Source organism: Loxodonta africana, chromosome 16 (genome assembly GCF_030014295.1).
Source record: "Loxodonta africana isolate mLoxAfr1 chromosome 16, mLoxAfr1.hap2, whole genome shotgun sequence".
NCBI classification, from domain to species: domain Eukaryota; kingdom Metazoa; phylum Chordata; class Mammalia; order Proboscidea; family Elephantidae; genus Loxodonta; species Loxodonta africana.
This window is the reverse complement of record NC_087357.1, coordinates 8,570,946-8,596,875: the sequence shown is the minus strand read 5'-3', so window position 1 is coordinate 8,596,875 and position 25,930 is coordinate 8,570,946. Positions and strand designations below refer to the sequence as shown.

Sequence of the window (25,930 nt, the reverse complement as noted above, 5' to 3'; positions counted from 1 at the left end):
CCTTTCCCTTTAGTTGAAGTGACAGTCTCTGCTTCTCTCAGAGCACTTCACCTGGAGTCCTCTCCTTCCCAGCATCCTAGGATTATGTGAAATCATTTTAAGACAAATGTCCAGCTACTGCCCCTTGGCCCATTCTTCTGCAAGGATGGCATCTGTCACTTTTCATTTCTTTCCTTTATTCCACTCACTTTGGGCAAAACATTTTGTTAGAAGGTGCAGTTTTTTCCCCAAGGCAACTCTTGTTTTAATGCCAGAGGCATTTAAATGCCCTCATATCGAACTGTGCAATCTAATTAGTTAAAACCCGTTGCCATCGAGTCAATTCCGACTCAGAGCGACCCTATAGGACAGAGTAGATCTGCCCCATAGAGTTTCCAAGAAGCACCAGGTGGATTTCAACTGCCGACCTTTTGGTTAGCAGCCGTAGCACTTAACCACTATGCCACCAGGGATTACGTAACTTAAAGTATTTTCAAGATTTACAGCCTTAGAAATCCTATGGGTAGTTCTACCCTGTCCAATAGGGTCCGATATAAGTCGCAATTAACTTGGTGGCAGTGGGTCTTTTGGTTTAATCTTTAAGGAAGCAGGCTGCCACATCTTTTTCCCATGGAGCTGCTGGTGGGTTCAAACCGCTGACTTTTTGGTTAGCAGCTGAGCGCTTAACCACTGTGTCACCGGGGCTCCTAAAGTAAGTTTAAGGAAGGGGGGAAAAAAAACCCACAGAGTCACAACCTGAGAAACGGGCTCTGTATCCCACTGGAAGTTCAGTGTGGGTCTGTCTGGAGTAATGAGGCCCGTCATCTGCGAGCTTTATTGGCAGCAAGCACTGGATGATGGAGACGCTGGACGTGCCCAAGGCTCCGTCATTATAAAGCCATTTGGGCGACTGTGATTGCGCCAGGAGGTTGTAATAGTTAATTTGGTTCCTGATTACATTCTACTTGCTCAGAGTACCTCTCCTCAGTTAACACAGGATTATTTAGGACAGAGCTACGTTCATTGCTGTGTACACATGGTTTGCCAACAGGCAGCTTTTCCGGGCGGCCTGGAGCTGGAGCCCAGGTGGGGGCCATGGCCCTTGTTGGCACAGGGACAGAGAGCAGGGACCTGGGCAACAAGGAAAGGTCAACACAGTAACTCCTCTAGAAACTGCTTGTGGTCCAGAGGTTTGGTACTCCTGGGGTGCTTCCTGGCAGGCAGAGCCTCTCCCAGCCACACCCAGTGTATCTCTTAACCCCCTTCCCCAGGGAAAAACAAAAAACAGTTGAGTCAGTTTTCACTCATGGCAACCCCTGTGCACATCAGGGTAGAACTGTGCTCTATAGGGTTTTCAATGTCTGTGATCTTTTAGAAGCAGATCACCAGGCCTTTCTTCCTAGGCACCCCAGGTGAATTCCAATTGATTTTTCTTAGTAGCCCAGCACTTAACTGTTCGCACCACCCTAAACATGTGCAAATGGGTAGAATTCATAGGGCACGTCTTCCCCTTTTACCAAGTATTGGTCAACATCTTGTAAGGTGCCCGTGGAGATGATATTGTTAAAAGGCCTTGGTATCATGTGGCAGTATCTCTTTCTTACCTTTAATCTGAAAGCTTAAAAGAACAATAGATTCAAAATTCAAGTGGGCTTAGAGTTTCTTTCATTTGTCAGATCAAAATATGAGGACCTCAAAAGCTTAAGCAACTTACTGAGGGTCCATAGCTAAATGTTTACATTGGATGTGAATCTACTGATGTGGTGTGGTTAGGGGCCATCGAGTTGGTTCCAATTTATAGCGACCCTGTGCACAAAGAACAAAACTCTGCCCAGTCCGGTGCCATCCTCACAATCGTTGCTGTGTTTGAGCCCGTTGTTTCAGCCACCTTGTCAATCTGTCTTGTTGAGGGTCTTCCTCTTTTTCGATGACCCTCGACCTTACCAATATCCATTGAAATAAATGGATACAATTGGATTAAAACTATAATTGGGCAAGTGTGTGTACATGTGCATGTATGTGTGTGTGTGTGTGTGTGTCCAGACTACAATTAAACTTGTGTTGGACACCAGCGGGCATTACTGTATTACGTCTTGTTTCCAATGGGAGTTGACCGTGGTGAAATGTTGGAGAGGCTAGCCTGGAGAGATGAGAAGGAAGTCAGGAAAATTTCCTAGTTATTTTTCTTAATTGTGTGTGCTTAGGGATCAACTGTCTCCATCTTTCACCGGCCCAGAATTAAAGTGGGTATGTTGGGAAAGAATTGATCAAGAGAACAGTTCATTCCTATGGAAGACAGGCATAGGTTATCAGCAAGAGTGAGGTAAGTGTCTCTCCTTGGGGCCATTAGAAGTAAAATTGGCAGTCATTTTCTTAAATCCTGTGACTGTCTTAGAGACAAGGCTTCTAGACCTTATGGCTTTTTAAAATTCATTTAGAATACCATAATGTGCCTTTTGGTTCTCTCTGTATCATTTATCTGTGTTTGGTTTCATCTTGTAAAAATTTAGATTATTAATAAATCCTTTCATGATTAAAGGTGATTGAAAAGGACTCTATTAAATGCCGGCTTACCCTTTTTCTTAATCATTTTGACCATCTGGTACGGCATGCATTGTAAGCATTTAACCCTCACACCATTCACTTTGGATTTTAGAAATTACTGAATTCTCCTGGCTCAGAATAAGACACAGATTGCTTGGTTCACAGGTGTGGTTGCCCTTTTTCCCCCAAGCCCCTCGGTTTTTTGGCAGAGTCCAAGCAGCACCTGTCTGTGAGTTTCTCCACCCTCCACCGCCCACACTTCCCTACCCCCTGCCGGCAACTTCCTGTGTTCCTCGTGAGCAGGGACAGTACCTACAAGCACCGGTGACCTGCGTTCATTGCGCCCCGATGCTTAAGCACAGTAATGTTGAATGATAAGAATAAAGAAAACCTCGTATCACAATAGGGTGAGCTAGAATGTAATAGGATGTTGTAAAACGTCCCTGCCAGCCCTACCCCGTCCACTGCGGTCAATCTAGGTGGCTCCTATTCCTGGACCTCGGCAAACTCAGGATGTTCTTGTTTGCTTGTTTCTGTATTGCTTTGCTTTGTGACTGGCACAGGTCCCAGGGACAGGACTTAGCTCTGAGATAATCTGTCAGTGCAATTATAAACTAATGGCTCCCCATATCCCATGTCAGAACAGGAGTGGTGGGCAAGGGGTCCTTTCAGATGGTCTGGAGGATGCTGACAAAGACAAGGATCCTCCCATCAAGGACCAAGCTACAGAAGTGACGAGAAGGATGAAGGAGCAGCCCAGCCATAAATGACAAATGCCCAAGGAGAAAGAAATTCAGATAAGAAAAACCTGAAAAGAGCTGAACCCCAGGATAGGAAAATGACAGACACGGAATGGAAAGTCTCCAGGGAGAGCCAGGAGCTCCTGAATACTCTGGCCCACTTGAGCCTTCCGATTCTGGTCAAAGCCTGATCTTCCTGGCCAGCTCGTTCACGCATGCATGCACGCATACGTGCATTCCTGTGACAGATAGCTAGGGCATATAAATAACTTCTGAGATGTGCCAGACACTACCTCGGCATTGAAGGCTCCCTGGGTAAATAAAACCGACATGGGCACAGCTCTACTGATGAACACCATTTATGCACAGCCTGGAGGGCTTCCTTGACCCTAAGCCCAGCTCCCACAGAGCCCAGCACAGACAGAGTCATCAGGGATACCTAAGCAGGCAACAGGCACCCCTGTCTCCTGCAGGTTGCCTCCGGGCAAAAAGAACTTGATCTTGAGCTGTGCTGAGCCCAGCTGGAATACCTCACGTTGGACCAGTTCAGCATCCTGCTGTCCAGATGCTTGGCTTTGCTTTTGATCCTTTTCATAGTCCTCCGCAACTGGAAGCAGATTGCTATGCAAACAATCCGTTATGCTTATAATGTGATTTTCTGATTTTCCCTAGTTTGACATTTATTAAAGAGCCCTGGCGCTGCAATGGCTAACCATTTGGCTGCTAGCCAAAAGGTCCACAGTTGGAATCCACCAGCCGCTCCTTGGAAACCCTGTGGGGCAGTTCTGCTCTGTCCTGTAGGGTTGCTATGAGTTGGAATAGACTTGATGACAATGGGTTAGGTTTTTGGTGGCACAGTGGTTAAAGTGATCAACTACGAATCAAAAGATTGGTGGTTTGAAACCACCAGTGGTTCCACGGGAGAAAGATGTAGCTGTCTGCTTCTGTACAGATTTACTGCCTTGGAAACCCTGTGGGGCCACTATGCATCCGAGTCAACTTAAGGGCAGTGGGTTTTGTTGACCTTTATTAGGAATAATGCGTATGAGTGACATTCTTACCTAAAAGTTAGGCTCTGCTTCTGTGTCTTTTTACCTAGTTAGATGATCAGTTGATTTTCCAGTGGATGCAGGGGGTAATCCAGTGGATTACATCCAGTATAGGATGTAATTTATGTGCATCCTGGTTTGGGAAGTAACTGGGTCCTTGACGCATGGAACTTGAGCTTCATCTGATCTTTGTTTACGGCCTTGATTATGGTTTGAACCTGATCTTTACTTTTCATCATGCAACTTGCACTCCGTGTTTCGTTTTCTGTCCTGGCTTTTTAAAAAATTTACAGGAAATCTAAATTATAGACTCTGTCTCTCAGTACTGCTCCTTCTCAGTTTTCAGTTCATTAAAAAGTTTTTGTTCAGCCGTCATACTATGTCAGCATGGCGTGTTAGAAAAAAAGTCATTTTGAGAAATAGCTTTATTTAACTAGCTGAAATCGTTCCAGAGCTTAGTTAGAAGTAGCATATTGCAGCGGTTTAGGTGCTATCTCGAGGCAAAATAATGACTGTCTAATAATAATGGGTGTTGCAGACAGTGGGTCATTATCGTCATGGAGGGCTGGAGAGACTGTCTTCCTCAACGCTCATGAAGACCTTCAGGTCGGCTAGAGAACAGCCAGGTTCTAAAGCTGCAGGAAAAAAGCTGCTGTTTGTTGGTGGCCAGTGTTATTGGGCAACACGCCAGGAAATGGTGTTCCAGCTTGGGGGACCTGTGGCGATTGCCAGGGTTAATGCAATGCGTGCCCCCAGAAGCTATCTGAACACAACTGCTAAGGGTTAGCTGGGCAAAGTTGGCCATCGTGTCTTAAACCGCGCCGTCTGTCCTACTGAGGGCTGAACGTGACACGGGAGACCCTGGCCCGAGACTGGAAGGCCGGGTAGCGTTGCCAGGTGTCCTGTACATACTGGGCATGTACTGTATTTATTGCTTTTGTCCTGGGTCCTGTGTTAACTTTGTTGTTATAAGTTGCTGTCAAGTCAGCTCTGACTCATGGCGACCCCACGTACAACAAAATGAAGCGTTTCCTGGTCCTGCTCCATCTTCAGGATCGTTGTATGCTCGAGTTCGTTGTCGTTGCCACTGGATATTTTGAGGGCCTTCCAGCCAGCACTGTGTCGGACAGTATTCTGTTGTGACCCATAGGGCTTCCCTTGGCTAATTTTCAGAAGTAGATTGTGATGCCTTTCTCCCTACTCTTAGTCTGGAAGCTCTGCGGAAACCTGCCCACTGTGAGTGAGCCTGCTGGTATTTGAAATACCGGTGGCATAGCTTCTAGCATCACAGCAACACGCAAGCCACCACAAGACAACAGACTGACAGACGGGTGGTGGATGGACGTTGTTACGGTGTGCTAAATATTCTGCATTCAGCTTTTTCCAATACATTACAAAATCAGCAGTAAGGGCTATGTTCCTAGTACAACTGGGCATCCTGCTTTCTTTTTTTTTTTTTTTTTGCAAGATGTGGCAGCCCTGTGGCTGATGGCAACTGCTGGCCCAGGCTGTGTTCTTGGCGAATGACCAAGGGGAGGATCCCTGTGTTGCTCCATTCATAGCCACTCAGGTCACTTAGAACACAGACCCTGGGCAGAATTTACACAGCTCCATCCACAGTTTTCTCACTGATTGGTTTAGCAGACTCCATCCCAGGCTGCTTGTAGCACCTGTCTTGGTTCAAGATCCAGCAGAGAGGTCTTGTAATGAAATGATGTCTGCCATTCACCTTTCTTAGAGTTGTACTCGATGCGAGTATGAGATGAGAGAATCTGCAGTGGCAGTGGGTGATGGGTGGGTAGAGGTGGGGGTGGATGGTGATAGGCATCCCTGGGGCCAGGTGGTCAGTTCCTCGCTCTTCCAGGCTAACGAGCATTTAGCAGCTCTGGGATGGCCAAAGCATGGGTAGCACCCCAGGTATGCGGAGCTAAAGAGGAAACTTTGTCAGAGAGCACCAGTTACAGTAAGTTACCTAGATTCCTTTTACGCTCTGGCTGCTTCCTGCTTTCAGACTGGAGGGATGTAATTGGGTTTATCGTCTGTGGCCTCATGCACCTCCTTCTTGCACACTGCCCTGGTGCAGAGGGAGAAGGGTCACTGACAAAGAAGGATCTGGACTGAGCTTTGTTACTGTAAACACTTACAAGGGCAATAAAACAAATCTGGTGAACAAACAAGCCTATGAAAGACTTCGCGCACGGGAGGCATTTGGGACGGCCCAAATCACAGATTTTATCATGGAAAAATAAAGGCCGAGGTGTTGAAGAATATGAGGTTTTGCTCAGGGCGCTTAAAATTTCGCGTTAGCGTTGAATCACCCACCATTCCTGCTAAAACTCTTGTCAAGGCACTTTCACAAGCACTAGCTCCTTTGCTTTAAACAAGGAAACAATGACCCAAATTAGCATTTGGAACACTGGGCTAATGGGACTGAAGTCCCCCATCCTTCTAAGCACAGTTAATAGTGTACTGAGCTATCCCAGACCTGATGGCTGGTGTGTAAGTAAGCTTTCAACTGCTTCCTTTAAAAAAAGGCCTCTAAGCCAAGTCCAATTTAATAGTATAACGTAGAGACATGGCAACTCAATAAAAGGATTTAATTTGCACCTTTTTTTTTTTAATTAGATTTTTTTGTGATACTTCTCATATGTTACCTTCAAAGGCTGTTATTTTGGTCCTTTTCTTTTATTCTGCCAGCGCTAATTTCCTTGATTAAATCGGAGAACATCTGCATAGAATTCTCCAGGCTTTACTCTGGCAAAACTTGGCCGCTTTTCACCTGACTTAGAGCGTTCACTTTCCAGACGGTCCCGGATTGTATCTAATTGAAATGCCAAAGCAACAAAGGTGCCAGAGCCTAAGTGTGTAATTATGTCATTTTCTCCTGATTTTTCAGAGTCTTCCTGCGGGCAATTAGTCAGTATGCAGATATGCTGAACAAAAAATTTCTGGATCAAGCCAACTTTGAGCTACAGGTAAGAGAAGAGGCAGACATGGCCCTTGTTGAGAAATCGTGTTAAGACGAATTGCTGGTCTGAACCAATACTGTCTAGGTCTTCGCCTCACATTTTAATTGATCTCCCATCAGAGGTGTGGAAATGGAATTTACAAGGTGTACTATGGGAACCCAAGGAGTGAGTATTACATCTTCAGGGTATTTGTTCTCCTTAACCAGCGAGGGGTGGGAGTTGTTTCAGAGAGAAACAACTGAATCAGACTGGCTAATGGGGCTTCTCTGAGCAGGGAGACCACCCAGGCGCAGCATGTATGGCTGCCTTCCTAATGTCCTAGCATTGGGGGGGACCGTCCTGATATTGGAGGGAGCAGCAGAGAAGGAGATATGGGTTTGCATCATGAGCCTAGCTTCCCTTTGAACACGGTTTTCCCTGATATATTCTCTCCTGGCTTTGTGCACCCTGCAGTGGCTGCTGCCAGGCCAAAGACTCCACCACCGTGCCCCAAGGATGCCAGGAGCCTGTCTGCCGGTTTAAGAGTTGTTTCTTGTGTGCGTGCCCGTGTGTGTGTGTGTGTGTATGTGTGTGTGTGAGAGAGAGACAGAGACAGAAGGACTGATGTTGCCTGAAGCGATTTTTTTTTAATTGTGCTTTAAGTGAAAGTTTACAATTCAAGTCAGCTTCTCACACAAAAACTTATATAAACATTGTTGTGTGACCCTAGTTGCCCTCCCTACAATGTGACAGCATACCCCTCCTCTCCACCCTGTATTTCCCATGTCCATTCAGCCAGCTTCTGTCCGCCTCTGCCTTCTCATCTCGCCTCCAGACAGGAGCTGCCCACTTAGTCTCATCTGTCTACTTGAGCTAAGAAGCACACTCCTCACCAGTATCATTTATGTCTTACAGTCAAGTCTACCCTTTGTCTGAAGAGTTGGCTTTGGGAATGGTTTTAGTTTTGGACTAACAGAGAGTCCGGGAGCCATGGCCTCTGGGGTCCTTCCGGTCTCAGTCAGACCATTAAGTCTGTCCTTTTTACTAGAATTTGAGGTCTGCGTCCCACTGTTCTCTTGCTCCATCAGGGAATCTCTGTTGGCCTGGCATGATTTCTTACGAAGCATCTGGCATTGGTAGGTGATGGTTCCATTGTACTCCAGGTGTGTTTCTGCAGATCATGACTTTATTTGTCATTATGGTTACTTAGCTGAATGTACTATAGTTTGCAGTTAACAAGGCATCCATGCACATGGCAGGTCAGGTTCCTAAGCTGGATTAGAGCTTCCCTCACTGAGAAGGAACTGAGAACTTCTGTACACCCAGTGCGTGATCCAGCTGAAAAATGTTTTACCAGACAGTAAAAATCAGACACCTGTTTACTTTTCCTTCTGTATTGCCTCCAGAAAATTTAGGGCTAATATAATGCTTACATTATTAGATCAAGTTCTTTTATAATTTTTTATTTTAAGTTTCTATTTTATTGGCATTTTGATATATACGTATATATTTATATATGTATATATATATATATAAAAGGTGCTATCAAGTCGATTCTGACTCATAGCCACCCTATAGAACAGAGTAGAGCTGCCCCATAGGGTTTCCGAGGAGCAGCTGGTAGATCTGAACTGCCGACCTTTTGGTTAGCAGCCCAGCTCTTAACCACTGCACCACCAGGGCTGCATTATAGAATATAAATACGTAATAATATATCAGACACTATATACAGTAAGGAGCCCTGGTGGTGCAGTGGTTCACTGTTTAGCCACAAACCGAAATGTTGGCAGTTCAAATCCACCAGCCACTCCTTGGAAACCCTTTGGGACAGTTCTTCTCTGTCGCAGTAAAACCTATGAAAGCCCGAACCTGTGTAAGACAGAAACCTTCCAGAGAAGGAAAACTCAAATATTTTCCACTAAATAGAGAGCTATATAGAAAAGTGCTGACTGCACCCTGTCAAAAGCGGAAAACTTGAGTGAGACCCGGAAAAACAATTCAGTCCCGTCGAGTTCCAGCTCTCACAGGTTTCACTGTATCTAGAAGTGTTTTTTGGGTAGAAGTATTTTTATATTTTTTTACAGTTTTATTTTTTATCATTCTGTCTGCTTAATGTTTTTTTCCATATGTCATAATACATAGCTATCATGTCATTGTGAAATAATCATGCAGTGTAAGTCAGTACCTTGAGTAAAACATGAACACACAACACACCCCCCCATCTTGTTCGCGACTCTGATTCCTTGCATGGAGAGATAGCTTTTAACCAGTTGTATGTGCTCTGGGCTCTTCTCTCTGTGTTCATATTGACATATGCATCTTTTCTTTTGGACTTCAGCAGGAATTGGAGCATGCCCTGTGTGTTGTATGTTTCCGTCATGTTCCACAGTATAAGTGCACCAGCATACACTCAGCTACCCTCCGCTGGTACCCTCTAAGCTGATGCCTGTCTTTCAGTGCAGTCAGTCCCCGGGTTACGCCCGGATTACCAACAAGTTTGTTCCTAAATCTGTCTTTAAATCAAGTTTATATGTGAGTCGGAACAGTTAGATACGGTTCATATCTAACGTCAGTTAGTCAAATGTTCATCTTAGTATATAGCATATGGTGTACGTTTCTATGCATAAAAACATTAAAGAAGCACTTCCAGACACGCTAAAACATTTTTAACATAATAACACAGTAATAATAATAATAATGTTTTGATGCACGTCACAAAGTAGCGCCCGTTTGCTATTACAAACCACTGTATGTACCTCGGATTTCTAACGTAATAGGCTTTATGGGGTTGGTTCGTAACTACGGGCTATACGTAAGACGGACGTTCATAAGCCAGGGCCTGCCTGCATTACAAACAGTGCTGCTCTGAGCAGTTTACGCACAGGCCTCTCAGTGCACGCACTGGTGCAGAGCAGATTCCTGTAAGTATAAACACCAGGACAAATGGTATGAAATTTTAAGTTGGACGGACATTAATAAATTGCCCTCCTAAAATGCTTTAGCCGTTTGCAATCCCACCAACCTTCTTTGAGATCTGCCATTTTCTAGAACCTTCTCCAGTCCCAGTATTATTCATCATTAAAACAGTTGCTGTTTGTTTTCACTGGCATTTCTTGATTATCAGTTAGGCTGAGAATACTTAATGGCCCTGTGGGCTTCTGCTACGAATTGTCTGATCATTTCCTTTGCTCATTTTTCTATCAGGCTATTTATCTTCTTTATAAGTTGGAACTCTTGATAGAGTATGAGCATGGGTGTAGCCTTATAATATGGAAATACTCAGGTTTTCTATCAGTCATTTCTTTTATGGCTATTCAGTTGTATGTTTTGCTTGGCAAATCTTTTCTTGGCTCATTAGCAAAATTACAGACATAACAATTCATTAGGGTATTAGTATCTAGTCCCTGGGTAACGCAAATGGCTAAGTACTTTCTGCTAACCAAAAGGTTAGCAGTTTGAGTCCACCCAAAGGCACCTCAGAGAAAAAACCTGGTGATCTACTTTCTGGAAAAATCAACCATTGAAAACCCTTTGGGGCACAGTTCTACTCTGACACATGAGCAGTTGCCGTAGGTTGGAGTCAACTCAACGGCAAGAGGTTTGTTATTTTTTGGTTTAGTGTCTGCTGATACTTTCATAGTTTTTGTTTGCTTGTGTGTTTTTAACTTTCACATGGTTCATCCATCTGGAATTTCTGTAGTTAGTGTTGGGGTAAGGGCCTAACTTCACTTTTTCCCGCATTGTTTCCTGAATAAGCTCTTCTTTCCTCGGTGATTTAGAATGCTGTCATTACCATAATGACAAATGTATGTGTGTATAAAGTCTGTTTTCTGTATCATTACCATTGTGGTTTTACATGCTACACCTTTATACCCAGCTCTTACAGCCAGTACGTCCGCATTACTTTTCTGTTGCAGAATTATCTTGACTCTTCCCAATGGCGGATTAACCAGTAAGCAAGGTACACACAGGCTTAATTGTGTTTACTTACTAATCTGTAGTGCACAGTTTCAAAGATGTGGTGAAACTCATGTGAAATTGTGCACTATAAATTAGTAAATTAGTAAATAAGCACACGTAAGCCCGTGCTTATTGGGAACCTTGCTTATTGGGTACCTCGCTTATTGAGTACCTTGCTCATTGGATACTTCGTCCCTGGCTATCCTTGTGCGTTTCTTCTTCCATATAAGCTTCAAATCCACCTGTTAAGTTTCTTTTTGTAAAAAATTATGCTTAAATTTTAACTGGGATGCCACTGAATTTATAAATAAATTTGAGAAACTTTAACCAGTTCCTGTTGTCGTTGAGTCGACTGCAGCTCATGGTGACCCCACGTGTGTTGGAGTAGAACTATGCTCCATGGGGTTTCCAATGGCCGATTTTTTGGAAGTGGATCACCAGGCCTTTCTTCTGGGGACAGGTAAAGGAAGGAGTGTGGGCTGTGGAGCCTGGGACACCCTAGTTCAGACCCTTCTCCTTCCTGTGTTCTCTGGGGCCCTTGGACAAGTGTGAGAACCTCGTCTTTAAAACAGGGGTCACCACACATTTGGTTAGCTTCATAGTGGTCAGGTGAGCTGGTGTATTAATATATAAAGTACCCAGTTCCTGAGAAGTGCTGGGTAAATGGAAGGCCAGCATGCTCTTACTTAAATCCTGTAAATTCTTTTGAATTTCCACTTACTTCACAGCTAATTAAAAATAGAGCCAATAATGTTAACACCTTATTTTTATGTAACCCTTTGCGACTATCTCATTTGATATAATAAATTTTTTTCCTGTTTTGTAAATGAGAAATCTGACACCCACATGTTTCTTGCTAAAAATCATTAAAAGCGCATTCAAGCTTGGACGTCATGGGCAAGAGGTGAAGGAGCACTCTGGCTCAGACTCAAAAGGCCCTGGGGGTGGGGAGGGGGTGTCAGCCTCAGGCCTGATGGGAATGAGAAGGTCAGAGCACAGTGAGAGGTGGGACAGCCCGGACTAAGGCTTCCAGGGGATTCAAGCAGGGGCATGGCCTTGCCAAGTTTGCATTTGAGAAGGTTCCCTCTGGCTGCACTGTGGGCAGTGGGTTTGAGAGGGACTACACGTGACAGAGAAAACACTTTGGAGGCTGGTGTTCTGATCGAGAGAGGATGCTAGGCTTGCAGCCCAGTCCCGGTTCGACACCAAATGGATGGATTTATAAAGTGAAAGTGGCAGGACTCACTGATGGATTGGAGGGTGCCTGGGACAGTGCAAAGCCCAGCGTGAGTCCCAGATCTCTCGCCTCGGCAATGGGCAGACGTAGATGGCATTTATTGAGCACCAATGAGCAAGCGAAAATATCACACTTGCTGTTCTAAGAATTCTTCCTTCGTCATAACCTTCTTGACTCTGCCTTAAACACTGACAAAATCAGGGGTGTTTCTTCATGGCTTTAGGAACTTAACAACATTTCTTGTTTAAGAACACTTTTATAGCAGCAAGTGTAGGCAGCGGTGCCCAAATAGACAGAGCTTCCGTGCTGAAGAGATTTACTGACCAGAGAGTCATTTCATAGCAAATGGTCTGTAAGTCCTTGAAATATGAAATGTTCGATTTTGTTTTACATCTGTTTTCCTCAACTGTCTACTGTATATATATGTATATATATATGTATATATATGTATATATATATGTATATATATGTATATATATGTATATATATGTATATATATACGTATATATACGTATATATATGTGTATATATATATATATATTTTTTTTTTTTTTTTGGTTTTTGGTATCACACCAGTCATAAATTATAGAAATCTAGTCTAATCTTTGGAATCCCTGGGTGGTGCAAATGGTTAACATGCTCAGCTGCTGGCCAAATGGTTAGAAGTTTAAGTCCACTCAGAGGCACCTCGGAAGAAAGGCCTGGTGATCTACTTCCAAAAAATTAGCCATTGAAAACCCTGTGGAGTGCAGTTCTACTCTGCCACGTATGGGGGCGCCATGAGTCGGAGCCTGTTCAATGGCAGCTGATACTGCCGTGCTGTTTTAGGGAGGCGGGTGCTCAACATGCCAGTAGTAGGAGCTTACGTACGTTTAGTGCTCATCACGTGCTAGGTGCCACTGGGAATACCCTGCACGCATTGATTTCTGTGATCCTCCCTGCAACCCTATAAGGTAGGTATGTTAAAATTCACGTTTTATTGATGGAGAAACAGAGGTTAGATTAGTTGTGCAAATAAATGGCAGAGCTGGGATTTGAACACAGGTAATATGGTCCCAAAGCCCTGGTGGCACAGTGGTTAAAGCACTAGGGTGCTTACTGAAAGGTCAGCGGTTCAAACCCATCAGCCACTCTTCGGGAGATAGATGTGGCAATCTGCTTCTGTAAAGATGACAGCCTTGGGAACCCTATGGGGCAGTTCTGCTCTGTCCTATAGGGTTGCCGTGTGTCGGAATCGCCTTGACAGCAGTGGGTTTCGTTTTGGGAACAAGATCCCAGAGCCCATGCGCAACACTGAGCCATGCAGCGATTCGTATGTAGTGGGTGCATTTTAGATTATTTTTACATTTCAGTACTGGGCAAACAATGAATTTTGGAGCATTTTCAAGCCTCCAGGTCACTGCTCACCGCTCCATCCTCCCCCCCTTCTGGTTTTCAGCTCTGGAACAACTACTTCCACCTGGCTGTTGCCTTCCTGACCCAAGAGTCCTTGCAGCTGGAGAACTTTTCAAGTGCAAAGCGAGCCAAAATCCTTAACAAGTAAGTCCTCGTCCAGCGCGGAAATCCTGGGTTGGAGCCTCCAACCCCATTAGCATAATTTTTATGGCATTTCTAAGCCAACTTAGAACAAATTGAGATGTGATCATGATGTAATGAGAGGGTGGTTTTAAATCACGCATCAGGTATTGCCTGTTCTAACCCACGAATCAAGATCTAAAATTTCAGGATTCATCGTGGTCAGTTCAAAGTCAGTATAATTCAAGACTCTTAGCACAACACGGAACGGGAGTTTCGGGAGATAATTGCTTTGCTGTGGACTACTGTGATGTCATTCCACACGTGGGTTAATTTACAGCTTAATTCTCCAATTCTTCTCAAAAAAAAAAAAAGCTTCTGACAGAAGCTGTTGGCACTGTTACAATTGTTGAACAACCCATTATGGAGTTGGCGCTGGCTGTGGTTTCCTTCTTTGAAGGGGATAACTAGCGTCATTGTCTGGATTTGCAAGGACTAAACCGGCCCCAGTGTCATTGTAAGTTCACTTCTCAGAAGGTCCAAAGCAGTTGGGTAGGATATCTTCAAATATTTCCAGTGCAGGTTTTGCTATGTGGAAATAAAGTCTGCAGATTGATTACAAAGTATTTAAGATAAATCAAGAGGCATGAAGAATAGAACAGACACTACCACAGGCCATCAGGGAGAAAGCGTTCTACATGTCTGTGACCAGACCCCCTTCTTGACCCCGTGAGGCCGCTGGGGACAACAAAATAATGCCTAGACCTACGATGAAGAAGTCCACATCCAGTGGGGGAGGTAGTTAAGCTGAAATTATTACATTCCCCAAAGCATATGGGAATCACATAAAAGAATAGCCCATGCTGTGCAGAAAACTGATTATGTCAAACCCAGAGTACAAGACTTGCCAATGAAACACAACACAAATAACACCCAGAGATCAAAAGCCGTGATCAGAAAGTTCGACCGCTCAACCACACAACCTTCAGACACTTTGGTGCCCATGGAGTGGAAGTAGACTAATGAGAGTGGCTTGGAGCCCAGAGGCGGGCCTGAGGGCTCAGCCAGGTGACTCAGAAAGCCTCCTGGTGGCATGCACTTCCAGGCTGAGTGGTGAAGGAGACTCAGAGGTTTGCAACATGACCCAAGCAGAGCATCAGTCGACAGACAGTCCCAAAAGGAGACATCAAGGACTTCCTGCCAGTTGCTGAGTATGACTGTTGTGATTATGCATTCTAGAACTGGGCAAACAACTACAGGATGGGCTCGGGGCCCACTGGACCCACTGTGAGAAGGACCTGAGCTAAAGCTCCACTGATACCCTGACCTCTATACACCCCCACGGTGACTGGTGAGCCACAGTGACATTTTGAATCTCCTAGGATTATTGTCAGTTCAGCGCCAGTGTCCATTAATCCCCAAAAAGTCTGAATATTTCCTTTTCTCCAGTGAACAGTCACCCTGGTAAAAGGCCATAGAACTCTTTGGGAAAGCTAGGAGAAAGATGGACAGTTTACATTGTTGCCAGTGCAGTGGGTCCGTCCTTCCTCAAGGGGACCCAGCCTTCCCTTCATTTAAGGGGTTGTGGGTCTATAAGATGGCTCAACTCTGGAAATTGATTGAGGGGACTTGACTTTGTTTTGGTAATTCAAGTTAGGCTTTTGTTCATTTGCCCTAGAACTCTTCTGCTTATATAGATCAAATAAGAAATTAGTAGTCTTTCATCTGTTTCCCTCCTAGGGACATCATGACAAATTGGCCGACAGCATATGTCTATGAGAGTCAGACTAATCCAATTACTGCTTTGACTCTGCTGTCCATGATGGTGACCACGCCCACCTTGTCTTCAGAGATGGAAGCCTGGAGGGCTGGAGCTTGGGCAGGGCTTGAGGGGCCAGTGATGTGGCAGTTGATCCCAGGGTCTGAGCAACGCTGGGGGTGCTGACTTAGTACACAGGGGAGCATAATCATGTGGTTTTCCCTCCTTGGGGGAAAGCCCAAGGGGCCACAGGGTGGAGTGATGCCACATCCGTATAGTAGCCTCTGTGCTGTCCCTTGGAATGCCTCACTCTTCTGGGGTTGGTGAATCTCAGTAAGGGATTCACGGTGGAATTTCAATAAGGGAAAGCCCACCCCTTGCTTCCTCCCTGCCAAGTCCCACAGCCCCTCACCTCTGTCTCTGTCAGCAACACTGTGGCTCAGAGCAGTAGGAAATACTGGTATCAGAAGATCTGCCTATTCATTCTCTCTTGTTAAGCTCCCATCCTTCTGACTATTAAGGCTGGGGAGATAATTAGGATATTCATTCCAAAGACATTCCCCAAAGTGCAGGGGAGTTACATAAAAGAATGGGCCACACCACGCAGAGAACTGATTATGTCAAACTCAAATTGAATACAAGACTTGCCAATGAACCACAAAACAAATAACTCTTAGAAATCAAAGTCCATAATAAGAAAATTCGACAGCTCAACCTTCGAATACCCTTGGTGCAAGTGACTCCTAATGAAGGACAGAAATGTCTACAGAATGCTAATATCTGACCATCCTTTCTTCCTCCCGTCCAGCCCCAAGCCTTCCACAGGAATTCTATATCAGGGCTGGGCTTCCTTCTGGAAGAGAAAGGAGTTCACAAATTGGGCCTGTCTCAGTGCAGCCAGAATGCTCCTTAGAAGCAAGGCTGGTGAGACTTGGTCTCATGTACTTTGGACATGTTATCAGGAGGGACCAGTCCCTGGAGAAGGACATCATGCTTGGTAGAGAGCCAGTGAAAAAGAGGAAGGCCCTCAATGAGATGGATTGACACAGTGGCTGCGACAGTGGGCTCAAACGTAGCAACGGTTGCAAGGATGGCACAGGACCGGGCAGTGTTTCGTTCTGTTGTACATGGGGTCGCTGTGAGTCAGAATGGACTTGACAGCACCTGACAACAACAACGAGCCTATCTCGGGGGCTGTGGTGGTTCAGTGGAAAAACTCTCAGCTTCCATGTGTGAGACTGGGTTCGATTCCTTGCCAGTGAACCTCATGTACAGCCACCCCCGGCTGTCAGTGGAGGTTGGCATATTGCTGTGATACTGAACAGATTTCAGCGGAGCTTTCAGACAAAGACAGACTAAAAAAAATCTGCTTCCAAAAATCAGCCAGTGAGAACCGTATGGTGGGGATGGTGTAGGACTGGGCAGTGTTTCGAATGTTTTGTTCTGCTGTACGTGGGGTCATCATAAATCAGGGGCTGACTCAACAGCACCTAACAACAACAGGAAGCACATCTAAACATGAAATCCCCGTTGAGAATTTTCAGCCTGAGCGGGTGCCAAGGTTAGCCCACGGAGAATAGATTTACCATAGTTTATGTCAGGGTTAAGGGTGTGGGTCCTAGTGAGGCCATCTGCCTGGGCTGTGGAAAGGTGGCCTCCCAGGGGCCCCCTTGGGCAGTTTGAAGGTGCTGTTCCTACGTTCACTGGCTCTGCAGATGTGGCCACCGGTGAGCTAGCCAACCAAGCTGACTCCAGCTCTGTGTTGTTCTAGCCCTGGGGAGTAGGGCATTTGGTTAACCTTCGTGAATCTCTGCTTCCTCGTTGGAAACACAGCTTTAACAGTTTCTTCTTGGTTACCTTCCAGTCTTAGTCTGAGCATCAGATGAGACAAGTGCACCCTGAAATATGAGACGGTGCTGGGTCGTGATATCACGGGCACAAGCCCAAAATGGTCCGGAATTGTACGCTGTGGTGGGTGAACATGGATTTGGGTATTGGAAAACTTGGATGCTCTTTTCCTCCTTCCCTGTGGCGTGGGCCAAGGCTAGCCTCTCCTCTGTGGCACTGGTCTGGTTCCTTCAACTATAAATTGTTAGCTAGGGACTCAGTGAGAATAATAAGGTTGCCACCCGCTGGGAAATTCTCATCCCCATGGTGAGCATGATTAGCCCAAGACACTGGCTAGTTTGTTTTTGTGTGAATTCTTCTTGGTAAGAACGCACAAATGGTTTGGGAAAGTCTCTCGAGTTCAGGTGACAGCTGTAACTCTATTTGGGGATTACGTGAGACATGAATAGATTCATCAAAGCAGCCTTCTTATTAACACTAAAGAAAAGATCAATCTTGCTGCCAGGAAAATTCAATCTTGCCCTTCACTCCTAGCTCCTGCCCCTCCCCTCTGCTTTGTGCCTGGAGCACCTTTGTTGTATTTGACTATTGAAATAGCTCTTTTAGCGCCTGTCTCCAATAGGCCTGTGACGCTCCTGAAGGGTATGCCCTCAGGTCTTTCTCAATCCACCCAGTTCTCAGAGAAAGTATAACTGAACAATGTAAATCCCTCACCCCACACCCCTGTTTAGCACCTTAAAGGAGTTGCTGTGCAGAGGCGGGGGTCTCCCCTGGGTCCCCTCTCCGTATGTGCTACCCCCTGCCTGAGATCCAGCTCCAGCTCTGGAAAAATGACAAAGCTTTCTCTGACATGAGCAGGCGGCTCTCTCCTGAATGACTGAGGCCACAAATTTTAAGCCTGCTGCTGCTGGGTGTCTACTGGACTTCGTATATCTAAACTTTGGGATTTCCTCTGAATAGAGATTAATTGTAAGTCCTAAGAGAGGGAATCAAGTCAGAGCCCAGATAGGAGGAAGTTATTGTCTTGTTGTTAGCTGCCACTGAGTTGGCCCTGATCATGGTGACCCCATGCCCAGTGGAACAAGAGGCCTTGTCCTGCGCCATCCCCATGATCAGTTGCAGATCAGTCCATTGTGATCCCCAGGGTTTTCATTGGCTGATTTTCAAAAGTAGATTGCCAGGCCTTTCTGCCTAGTCTGTCTTAGTCTGGAAGCTCTGCTCAAACCTGTTTAGCATCCTGGCAAAACCCAAGCCTCCATTGACAGATGGGTGCTAGCAGTGCATGAGGTGCACTGGCTGGGCAACGAACCTGGGTTTCCTGCATGGAAGGTGAGAATTGTACCAGTGGACCTCCAGTGCTTCAGCTGAGTGAAGGCTGACCTAACATTAACTGCCTTTATTTTTTGAGCACTAGCATCCCTAGATGACAAAGAATTCTATGCTGCTTGGATGTCACAAGAGTATTTAAAGCTTGCATTAGTGAGCAAGTGATAGGCCAGCCCAACTGTGACCAGCTTTTAGCTCCTTCTGGGGCCTCTGGGCCTCCTTGGCATACTGGGGTCTGAACACGTGGTGGTGGAGGGCTGGAGAAGGGGTCATGTTCTCGGGGCTGTGTCTCCCCACGTGCCACAGGCAGTGCACCCCCATGCACAACGAGACCCTCATCCACCCCAAGAGGAGCAGTCCACACCGGACGGTGCACGGTTTTCATGTTCACCTCCTCTTCCCCGTACGTTCGAGGATGCGACCCTCCCAGATGGTCACGCGGCCACTGTGCGCTCTCCCAGCCTGGCCAGCTGCTCCTGGCTTCCCACTCATTATTTGTGCCAGAGCACAGTGAACATGTGGAATCAGCACTACAAGTGCCCCAAGGCTGCAGGACTTGGTGTTCTGATCATACGTCTTTGGGCATCTTGGGGTGCCACTTATACATTGAAGGGTGCGTTCCTGCTGTCTGTAAACTTGGACCCAGCAGCTTTGCTGCAGGTGAGTTCAGCAACAGTGGGCAAGCCTCTCCCCCTTTGGCCTTGGTGACAGGGGCACCCCTGGCCGAGATCTTACCTCATCACCGGGGAGCCTACCTCGTCGGTGCTCACCCAGCTGGGGGCTTGTGTCTAATACATTTATCCAGAGTATCAGCTTATCCTCACGGGAAGTGGCTTAAGCTCCCTGGTCTCGGTTTCTTTGTCTGTAAAATGGGTCCAGTCACTCAGCCTCTTGCACACACAGCAGTGTCTGCATGGTTGAAGCCTGCACAGAGGCTGCTGGGTGAGTTTTAACCTCCGTGGTAAGACTATACCCAGGCTGTCGTCCTGACCTGTGGTGAGTGACAGGCCGGTGCTTAGGGCACCAGAGACTGATAATAAGAAGCAGTGAATCTGTGACTGTTGGTGTACAGGCAATGATACTCACCGTAAAAACCACCTGGCAGCCATGTGTGATCAGAGCTTCCACCTCTGTATCTGCTGACACAATGCTCAGCCCAGCTCCTGTGACACAGCTGCCAAACTGAAGTCCTGTATGATAGTCTTACAAGTTATTATTTTTAATATAATCAGCTTTTTCCTGAGGCAATAAAGGAAAAAGTTAAATTGCTCACCAGCTAATAAAGGTTTATCTTCTGAAGCATAAAATTCTGTTCACTTGTGAAACACACACCTCTCGGTTCCTCCACTGGGAGGCAAATTAACGTTCATTTTCCCCAATAAACAGAAGCGCTGGAATATTGGATGACATCTTTATGTGTTAAACCCTTCTTTACATTTAAACCGATAAAGAAGAAGGTGAGCTGTTTGGAAGAGGCTCTCCCTGGTCTGGTGTTGACTCCAGGCTAAATTTTAACACATGAAAGCTGCTATCCTGCACATGATTGAAAGATGGCTTTGGTGTCTGTGGGCCAACAACATGCTCAGAAAACAAACCCCCCTCAGGCCAAGGAGCTGAGCTCTCCTTCGCTTGCCATTAGAGATGGAAGAAAGGAAAACACTTTCATTACTATCCTCCACAGCCACCCACGCATCCCCACAGCGGGGCAGGTGTTACATAATCGGCCGAGATGGGAACAGGAGAGGCTGTCCCCCGGAGCCCTCCCCCTCAGCAGCTTTTGGTGGCAAAGGAAGTTGAAGCTTCAGCTTTCCATGTTTGTCGTGGGCATGGGGAATTTTAATTGCCCTTAAAAGTAATGAAGGCCTGGTTCCAGCTGCCCTGTGACATGACTCAGCATCTTCTTTCCCCCGGTTTCAGGTATGGCGACATGAGGAGACAGATTGGCTTTGAAATCAGAGACATGTGGTACAACCTGGGTGAGTAGCTGCGATTCCGGGGGGATGGTGGAGATTTTGAATCAGTGGTGGGTGCTGGCATTGATTTGGTCAGGGCTGCCTCCTTTTCCTAGGAGAGCCATAGCTACGCATTGTAGTGACCGTTTTCGGTAGATAAGAGATGTCGTTGTTGTTGGGTGCCGTTCAGATTCCAACTCATAGCGACCCTGTGCGACTGGGCAGAACTGCCCCATAGGGGCTTCCTAGGCTGTAATCTCTACAGAAGCAGAGCACTAGGTCTTTCTCCTGCTGAGCCTCTGGGTGGTTTCGAACTGCCAAACTTTTGGTTAGCAGCTGAGCGCTTACCAAAATAAAGGAAATGAAATCTGATTGGTGAGGTAAATAGGAAAATGCGTGGAGCATCTTCTGGTGTCAGATGAACACAGCTCCGCTTTGGAACCCCGTTGCTGCTGGACGTCTCTAACATCCTCTGTCTTTTCCATGCTCCCAACTATGTAGCCCATCCTATGATATTTGCCGTCACCAGTCCAGGGGTCGCCATGAAGCAGCAACCGGTTTTTTTTTTAAGTACCTGAAGGTAGATTTTTGCAGCAGCCACCTTGAGAAGGTTTATTTGCCTACTCAGCACTGGACCCAGTGTTTAGGCACACTGCCACCAGGTGATGGCAGAATAATGTGCTCGTGCAATTGAAGCAATAAGTGATACATTGTATGTGTGTTTAAGATAAGAAATACATACAAATTTCCCACCCACTTTCACCATTAAAAGGGAGCCCTGTTGGTGCAATCGTTAAAGTGTCTGCTAACCAGAAGGTCAGCAGTTCAAATCCACCAGCTGCTCCTTGAAAACCCTGTGGGGCTGTTCTACTCTGTCCTATAGGGTTGCTATGAGTCAAAATTGACTCAGTGGCAACAGAGTTCACCATTAAAAATAACAGCAAATTCTCTTTTAAAATTATAACTAGAATGGAGCTTTAGGTAAGCTCCTTTAAAAAAGGATAAGTGACTGATACGGTTTGGTATCCTCTCACCATCTTCAACATGCCCTCTATAATGTAGCCTCACTCCTAGTTGAGGTTAAGCCGTTTCTGTCCTCAGCTCGCTGGCTTGCTTTGTGCCAAGGTCTCCAAGTCATCTCCCCCTCAGCACCGTGGAGGGCTGGTGGCGGTGCCCAGGGTGCACTGGCAGTGATGAGCAAGGTGTCAGCTGCATTTCCTGCTTCAGGCCCATGAGGGCTCTGTGTCCTTCCCTCAGATGGGCATGAGGAGCTAACAGTGACTTGTCAGAGGGGCCTCTTCTCTTCCCTCTCCCCCAGTTAATCTTTGCCGTGATAGGAGGGGGGAAGCCTTTGTCCACTTCTGCCTCTAGTTACCCCATTGCGTTAGGGGCTCACTTGTTTCCCTAGAGCTCAGGGCAACTGTAGATAGCTAGATAGACAGACAGACAGACAAGAAGGGAGGGAGGAAGGGTGGAACCCAGATAGATAGTTGCCATTGGGTTGGCCTTGAGTCATGGCGACCCTGTGTACAACAGACCAAAACATTGCCCTGTCCTGGGTCAGCCTGATGATCGCCAGTATGTTTGAGTCCATCATTGTGGCTATTGTGCCAGTCCATCTCACTAAGGGTTCTTCTGGCCCTCACTGGCCTTCTCCTTCACCAAACATAACATCTTCCTCCAACGATTGCTCCCTTCTGATGATGTATCCAAAGCAAGCAAGTCAGTCGTTGTTCTGCTGGATCCCTAAGGTTTTCCTTGGCTAATTTTTGGAAGCAGATCACCAGGCCTTTCTTACTAATCTGTCTTAGTCTAGGAGCTCCACTGAAACCTGTCTACCACGGTGACCCTGTAGGTATTTGAAATGCTGGTGGCATAGCGTCCAGCATCATAGCCACACAGAAGCCACCACAGCAGGACACACTGATAGAATGGGGGTCGGGTGTGGGGGGTCAAGACAACTTAGCTGTATCCAAGCCTTCTTGCTTCTTGAGTAGCTTCCTGCTTTGTGCTGGGACTGGCAAGGATAGCTGAAAAGATGCCTCTGGTGGCACAGATGGTTAAGTGCTGTACTACTAACTAAAAGGTTGGCAGTTCAAACTCACCCAGAGCCGCCTTGGAAGACAGGCCTGGCCATCTGCTTCCAAAAGGTCACAGCCTTGAAAACCCTATGGAGCAGTTCTGCTCTGCACACCTGGGGTACCCGTGAGTCAGAACTGACTCCATGGCAACTCACAACAAAACAACAGTTCCTCGCGCAGAATGAGACAACTTGCTAAAAACTCAGCCTGGGTTTTGATTAAGGCGTGTAGCCCAGCCCCACCACCGCCGAAGAGCCGAGGGCCAGCAGCGGCCACGTGCGGAGGGCCTCACCTGTGCTTCTGGCATTGTGGTCATCAGGTTCAATGCCACCGCTCCTAAACCTGGGCGCAGAGTTCCACGTGTGTCTTCTGCCAGATTCCCTCATAGCAGCTCTGACTTCTAATCCTTCCTGCCATCCCCAGAGGTTACCAGATCTTCCTAAAGGGAGGTCACGGCTCATCTCAGGGGAGAGTTAGGACAGCTTCCAAATACCCTGTCTTCTGCTTCTGTGAAGGGGTCTTTACGGGAGGCGGGGAGGGGAATAAGTGTTAAAAAGGAAAGATGTCACTTTAAGAACTAAGGTGTGCCTGACCCAAGCCGTGGTATTTTCAACCACCTCATATGCATGTGAAAGCTGGACAATGAATAAGAAAGATCGAAGAAGAATTGATAGCTTTGAATTATGGTGTTGGTGAAGAATATTGACTATACCATGGACTTACAGAAGAACGAACAAATCTGTCCTGGAAGAAGTACAGCCAGAAAGCTCCTTAGAAGTGAGGATGGTGAGACTTCGTCCCACATACTTTGGACATATAATCAGGAGGGACCAGTCCCTGGAGATGGACATCACGCTTGGTAAAGTAGCGGGTTGGTGAAAAAGGAGAAAGACCTCAACAAGATAGATGGACACGGTGGCTACAACGATGGGCTGAAGCATAACAATTGTGAAGATGGCACAGAACTGGACAGTGTTTCATTCTATCGTACATAGGGGCGCTATAAGTCAGGGCTGACTCATAGCATTTTTAATATCACCTCTGGAGTGCCTGAGGTTGACTACCATTTGAATCTGGCTTCATTTCATTGTCTGCCATTTTCATGAGAGCAATGCAGGAAGGCGAGATGGGCCCAGGACAGGGTGGGCTTCTTCGTGGGGCCACTCCAGGACCTCTGTGGAGGCCTGGCATTCTAGAAAAGTGGACGTTGGTCTAAATCAGATTTCTAAACCATATCTGAGCAGCTGGGTCTCCCGACTTTCTCTGTCATTATGTTCACAATTGGCCAAGTCAGGCATCTGAGACTTCCAATTTGCAACTTAGAGGATGCAGTTAAGGGAGCAAATTTTCCGTTTCTTCCTGTCGCTGGCTTATTTGAATACAGTGAAATGCATAAGATTTGTGTTTTGCAGCATATCAGCCAGGAAATCTGGTGGGTGAAGCCGCCACCAGGTCATACATAAACAATGACCTTGGCCAGTGAAGGTCAGGGACTCGGTCACTGTAAGAAATAACAGTCCATCTGTGTGGTTGGGCTCCTTGTTTGTAAGATAATGAAATTATTTCTAAAGGTTCAAAAGTATTAGTAAGAACTCAGGGTACCTACAGAATCTTCCCCAGCGGCCACTCCCAGGATGGCTGAGAATAGCTCCATCAGCCACCTGAGTTAGCCTGGCTCCTTCCTGCCACCGACCCCAGGTGTCTGAGTCATCAGGTGTCACAGCCAAGGCTGCCACTCTGGAGACATGACAGCATGTCTCAGTTTCCCAAGATGTATACAACCTGTTTTCTACAAGGCTTTTATTTATTTATTTATTTTAAGGTGCACTCTGGTTTGGGAATATACTGGTACCAAGATATAGCCAGTGCCACCTAGAAAATAGAAATAGAAGTCAGATCTCTTTAGCGGCGTACAATTAGCCACCTATCACTAGATCAGGCCTGGAGTGCACTGCACATGCCACCCTCTTCTCCTTCAGTCTTTCCAGTAATGCTCTCATTGGGTAGAGATAAGTACCTCTGCATGGCCCTCCGTGCTGGGCACTCAAGCAAGGATCTGGGCTGTGTTTTGCTCAATTTAATGCAAGTGCAAGCAAGCCCCACCCCATGGGGCAGAGCAGCTCAGCGTTTTTCTTCCCAAACCTGTCACGTTATGAGTCTGAAAGGGGAAATCAAAAGTAGGGTCTCTCAAGGAGGGGGGAAATGTTCTTATTTACCCGGCTCCTCAGTGATGTATCAAAGCAGCTCTGAGAGGCAACGGCCAGTGCACCTGCTCCCCTTGCACCTTCCAACCTCGATTTCCAGCTCGCCGAGCCCACATGCAGCCCACCCAGCCAGCGCAAACCTGCTGACAGCAACGTCTTTGACAGCAACGTCTTCAACAGCCAGCTCGGTTTAGGGCTATTTTTCACACAGGGATTCCCTTCATGGGTATTTTTGGGGGACTGGGCACATTGTGCGTTTCTCATTAAACACGTATGCAATGTGGCCTCCTTGGTTTGCCCAGGTGATGGGATTTTTGACTCTGCCTGCCGTGTGAACACAGAGATTTCCCCGGGACTAAGCTGATGTTTAATGTGCTGGATTTCTGAGCAGCAATGGCTGTGAATAGATAGGGCAAACACTGAAGCGCAGCAGTGAATTGAGGGGATACTGTCCCCCAGGAAAGCAAGGACTTATCCCCAGAACAAACCATTCCTAGTTCTGCAAGTAGGATAAAGGCTTTAGGTGGGTTTTAAAAAATTTGGGATGGGGGGTAGGTATATTAGCATTGTGATCTGGTAGCTACCTGGGGCTGCTACAACAAAAAGTACCACAGTGGTGGCTTTAAAGAAGAGAAATATATTTCCTCACACACAGTTCAGGAGGCTGCAAGTCCAAATTCAGAGTGTGGCTCTAGGGGGAGGTCCTTCTGTGTGTATTTCAGCTTCTAGTAGCTACAGCAATCCTTGGCGTTCCTGGGCTTATAGATAGCACCTGTCCCTGTTGTCTG

At 46.4% G+C, this 25,930-nt stretch overlaps 1 protein-coding gene across 3 annotated transcripts in view; it reads left to right on the top strand.

Moving 5' to 3' along the window:
• The window catches only part of DOCK1 (dedicator of cytokinesis 1), a 542,476-nt gene that overhangs the window by 413,935 nt on the left and 102,611 nt on the right, over positions 1-25,930 (top strand). For all 3 annotated transcript variants that reach the window (XM_064269186.1, XM_064269185.1, XM_064269187.1), the window contains exons 30-32: positions 7,209-7,287; positions 13,896-13,996; positions 20,823-20,881. In XM_064269186.1, the coding sequence (XP_064125256.1) occupies positions 7,209-7,287; positions 13,896-13,996; positions 20,823-20,881 (239 nt within the window). The remainder of the gene's footprint in view (positions 1-7,208; positions 7,288-13,895; positions 13,997-20,822; positions 20,882-25,930) is intronic.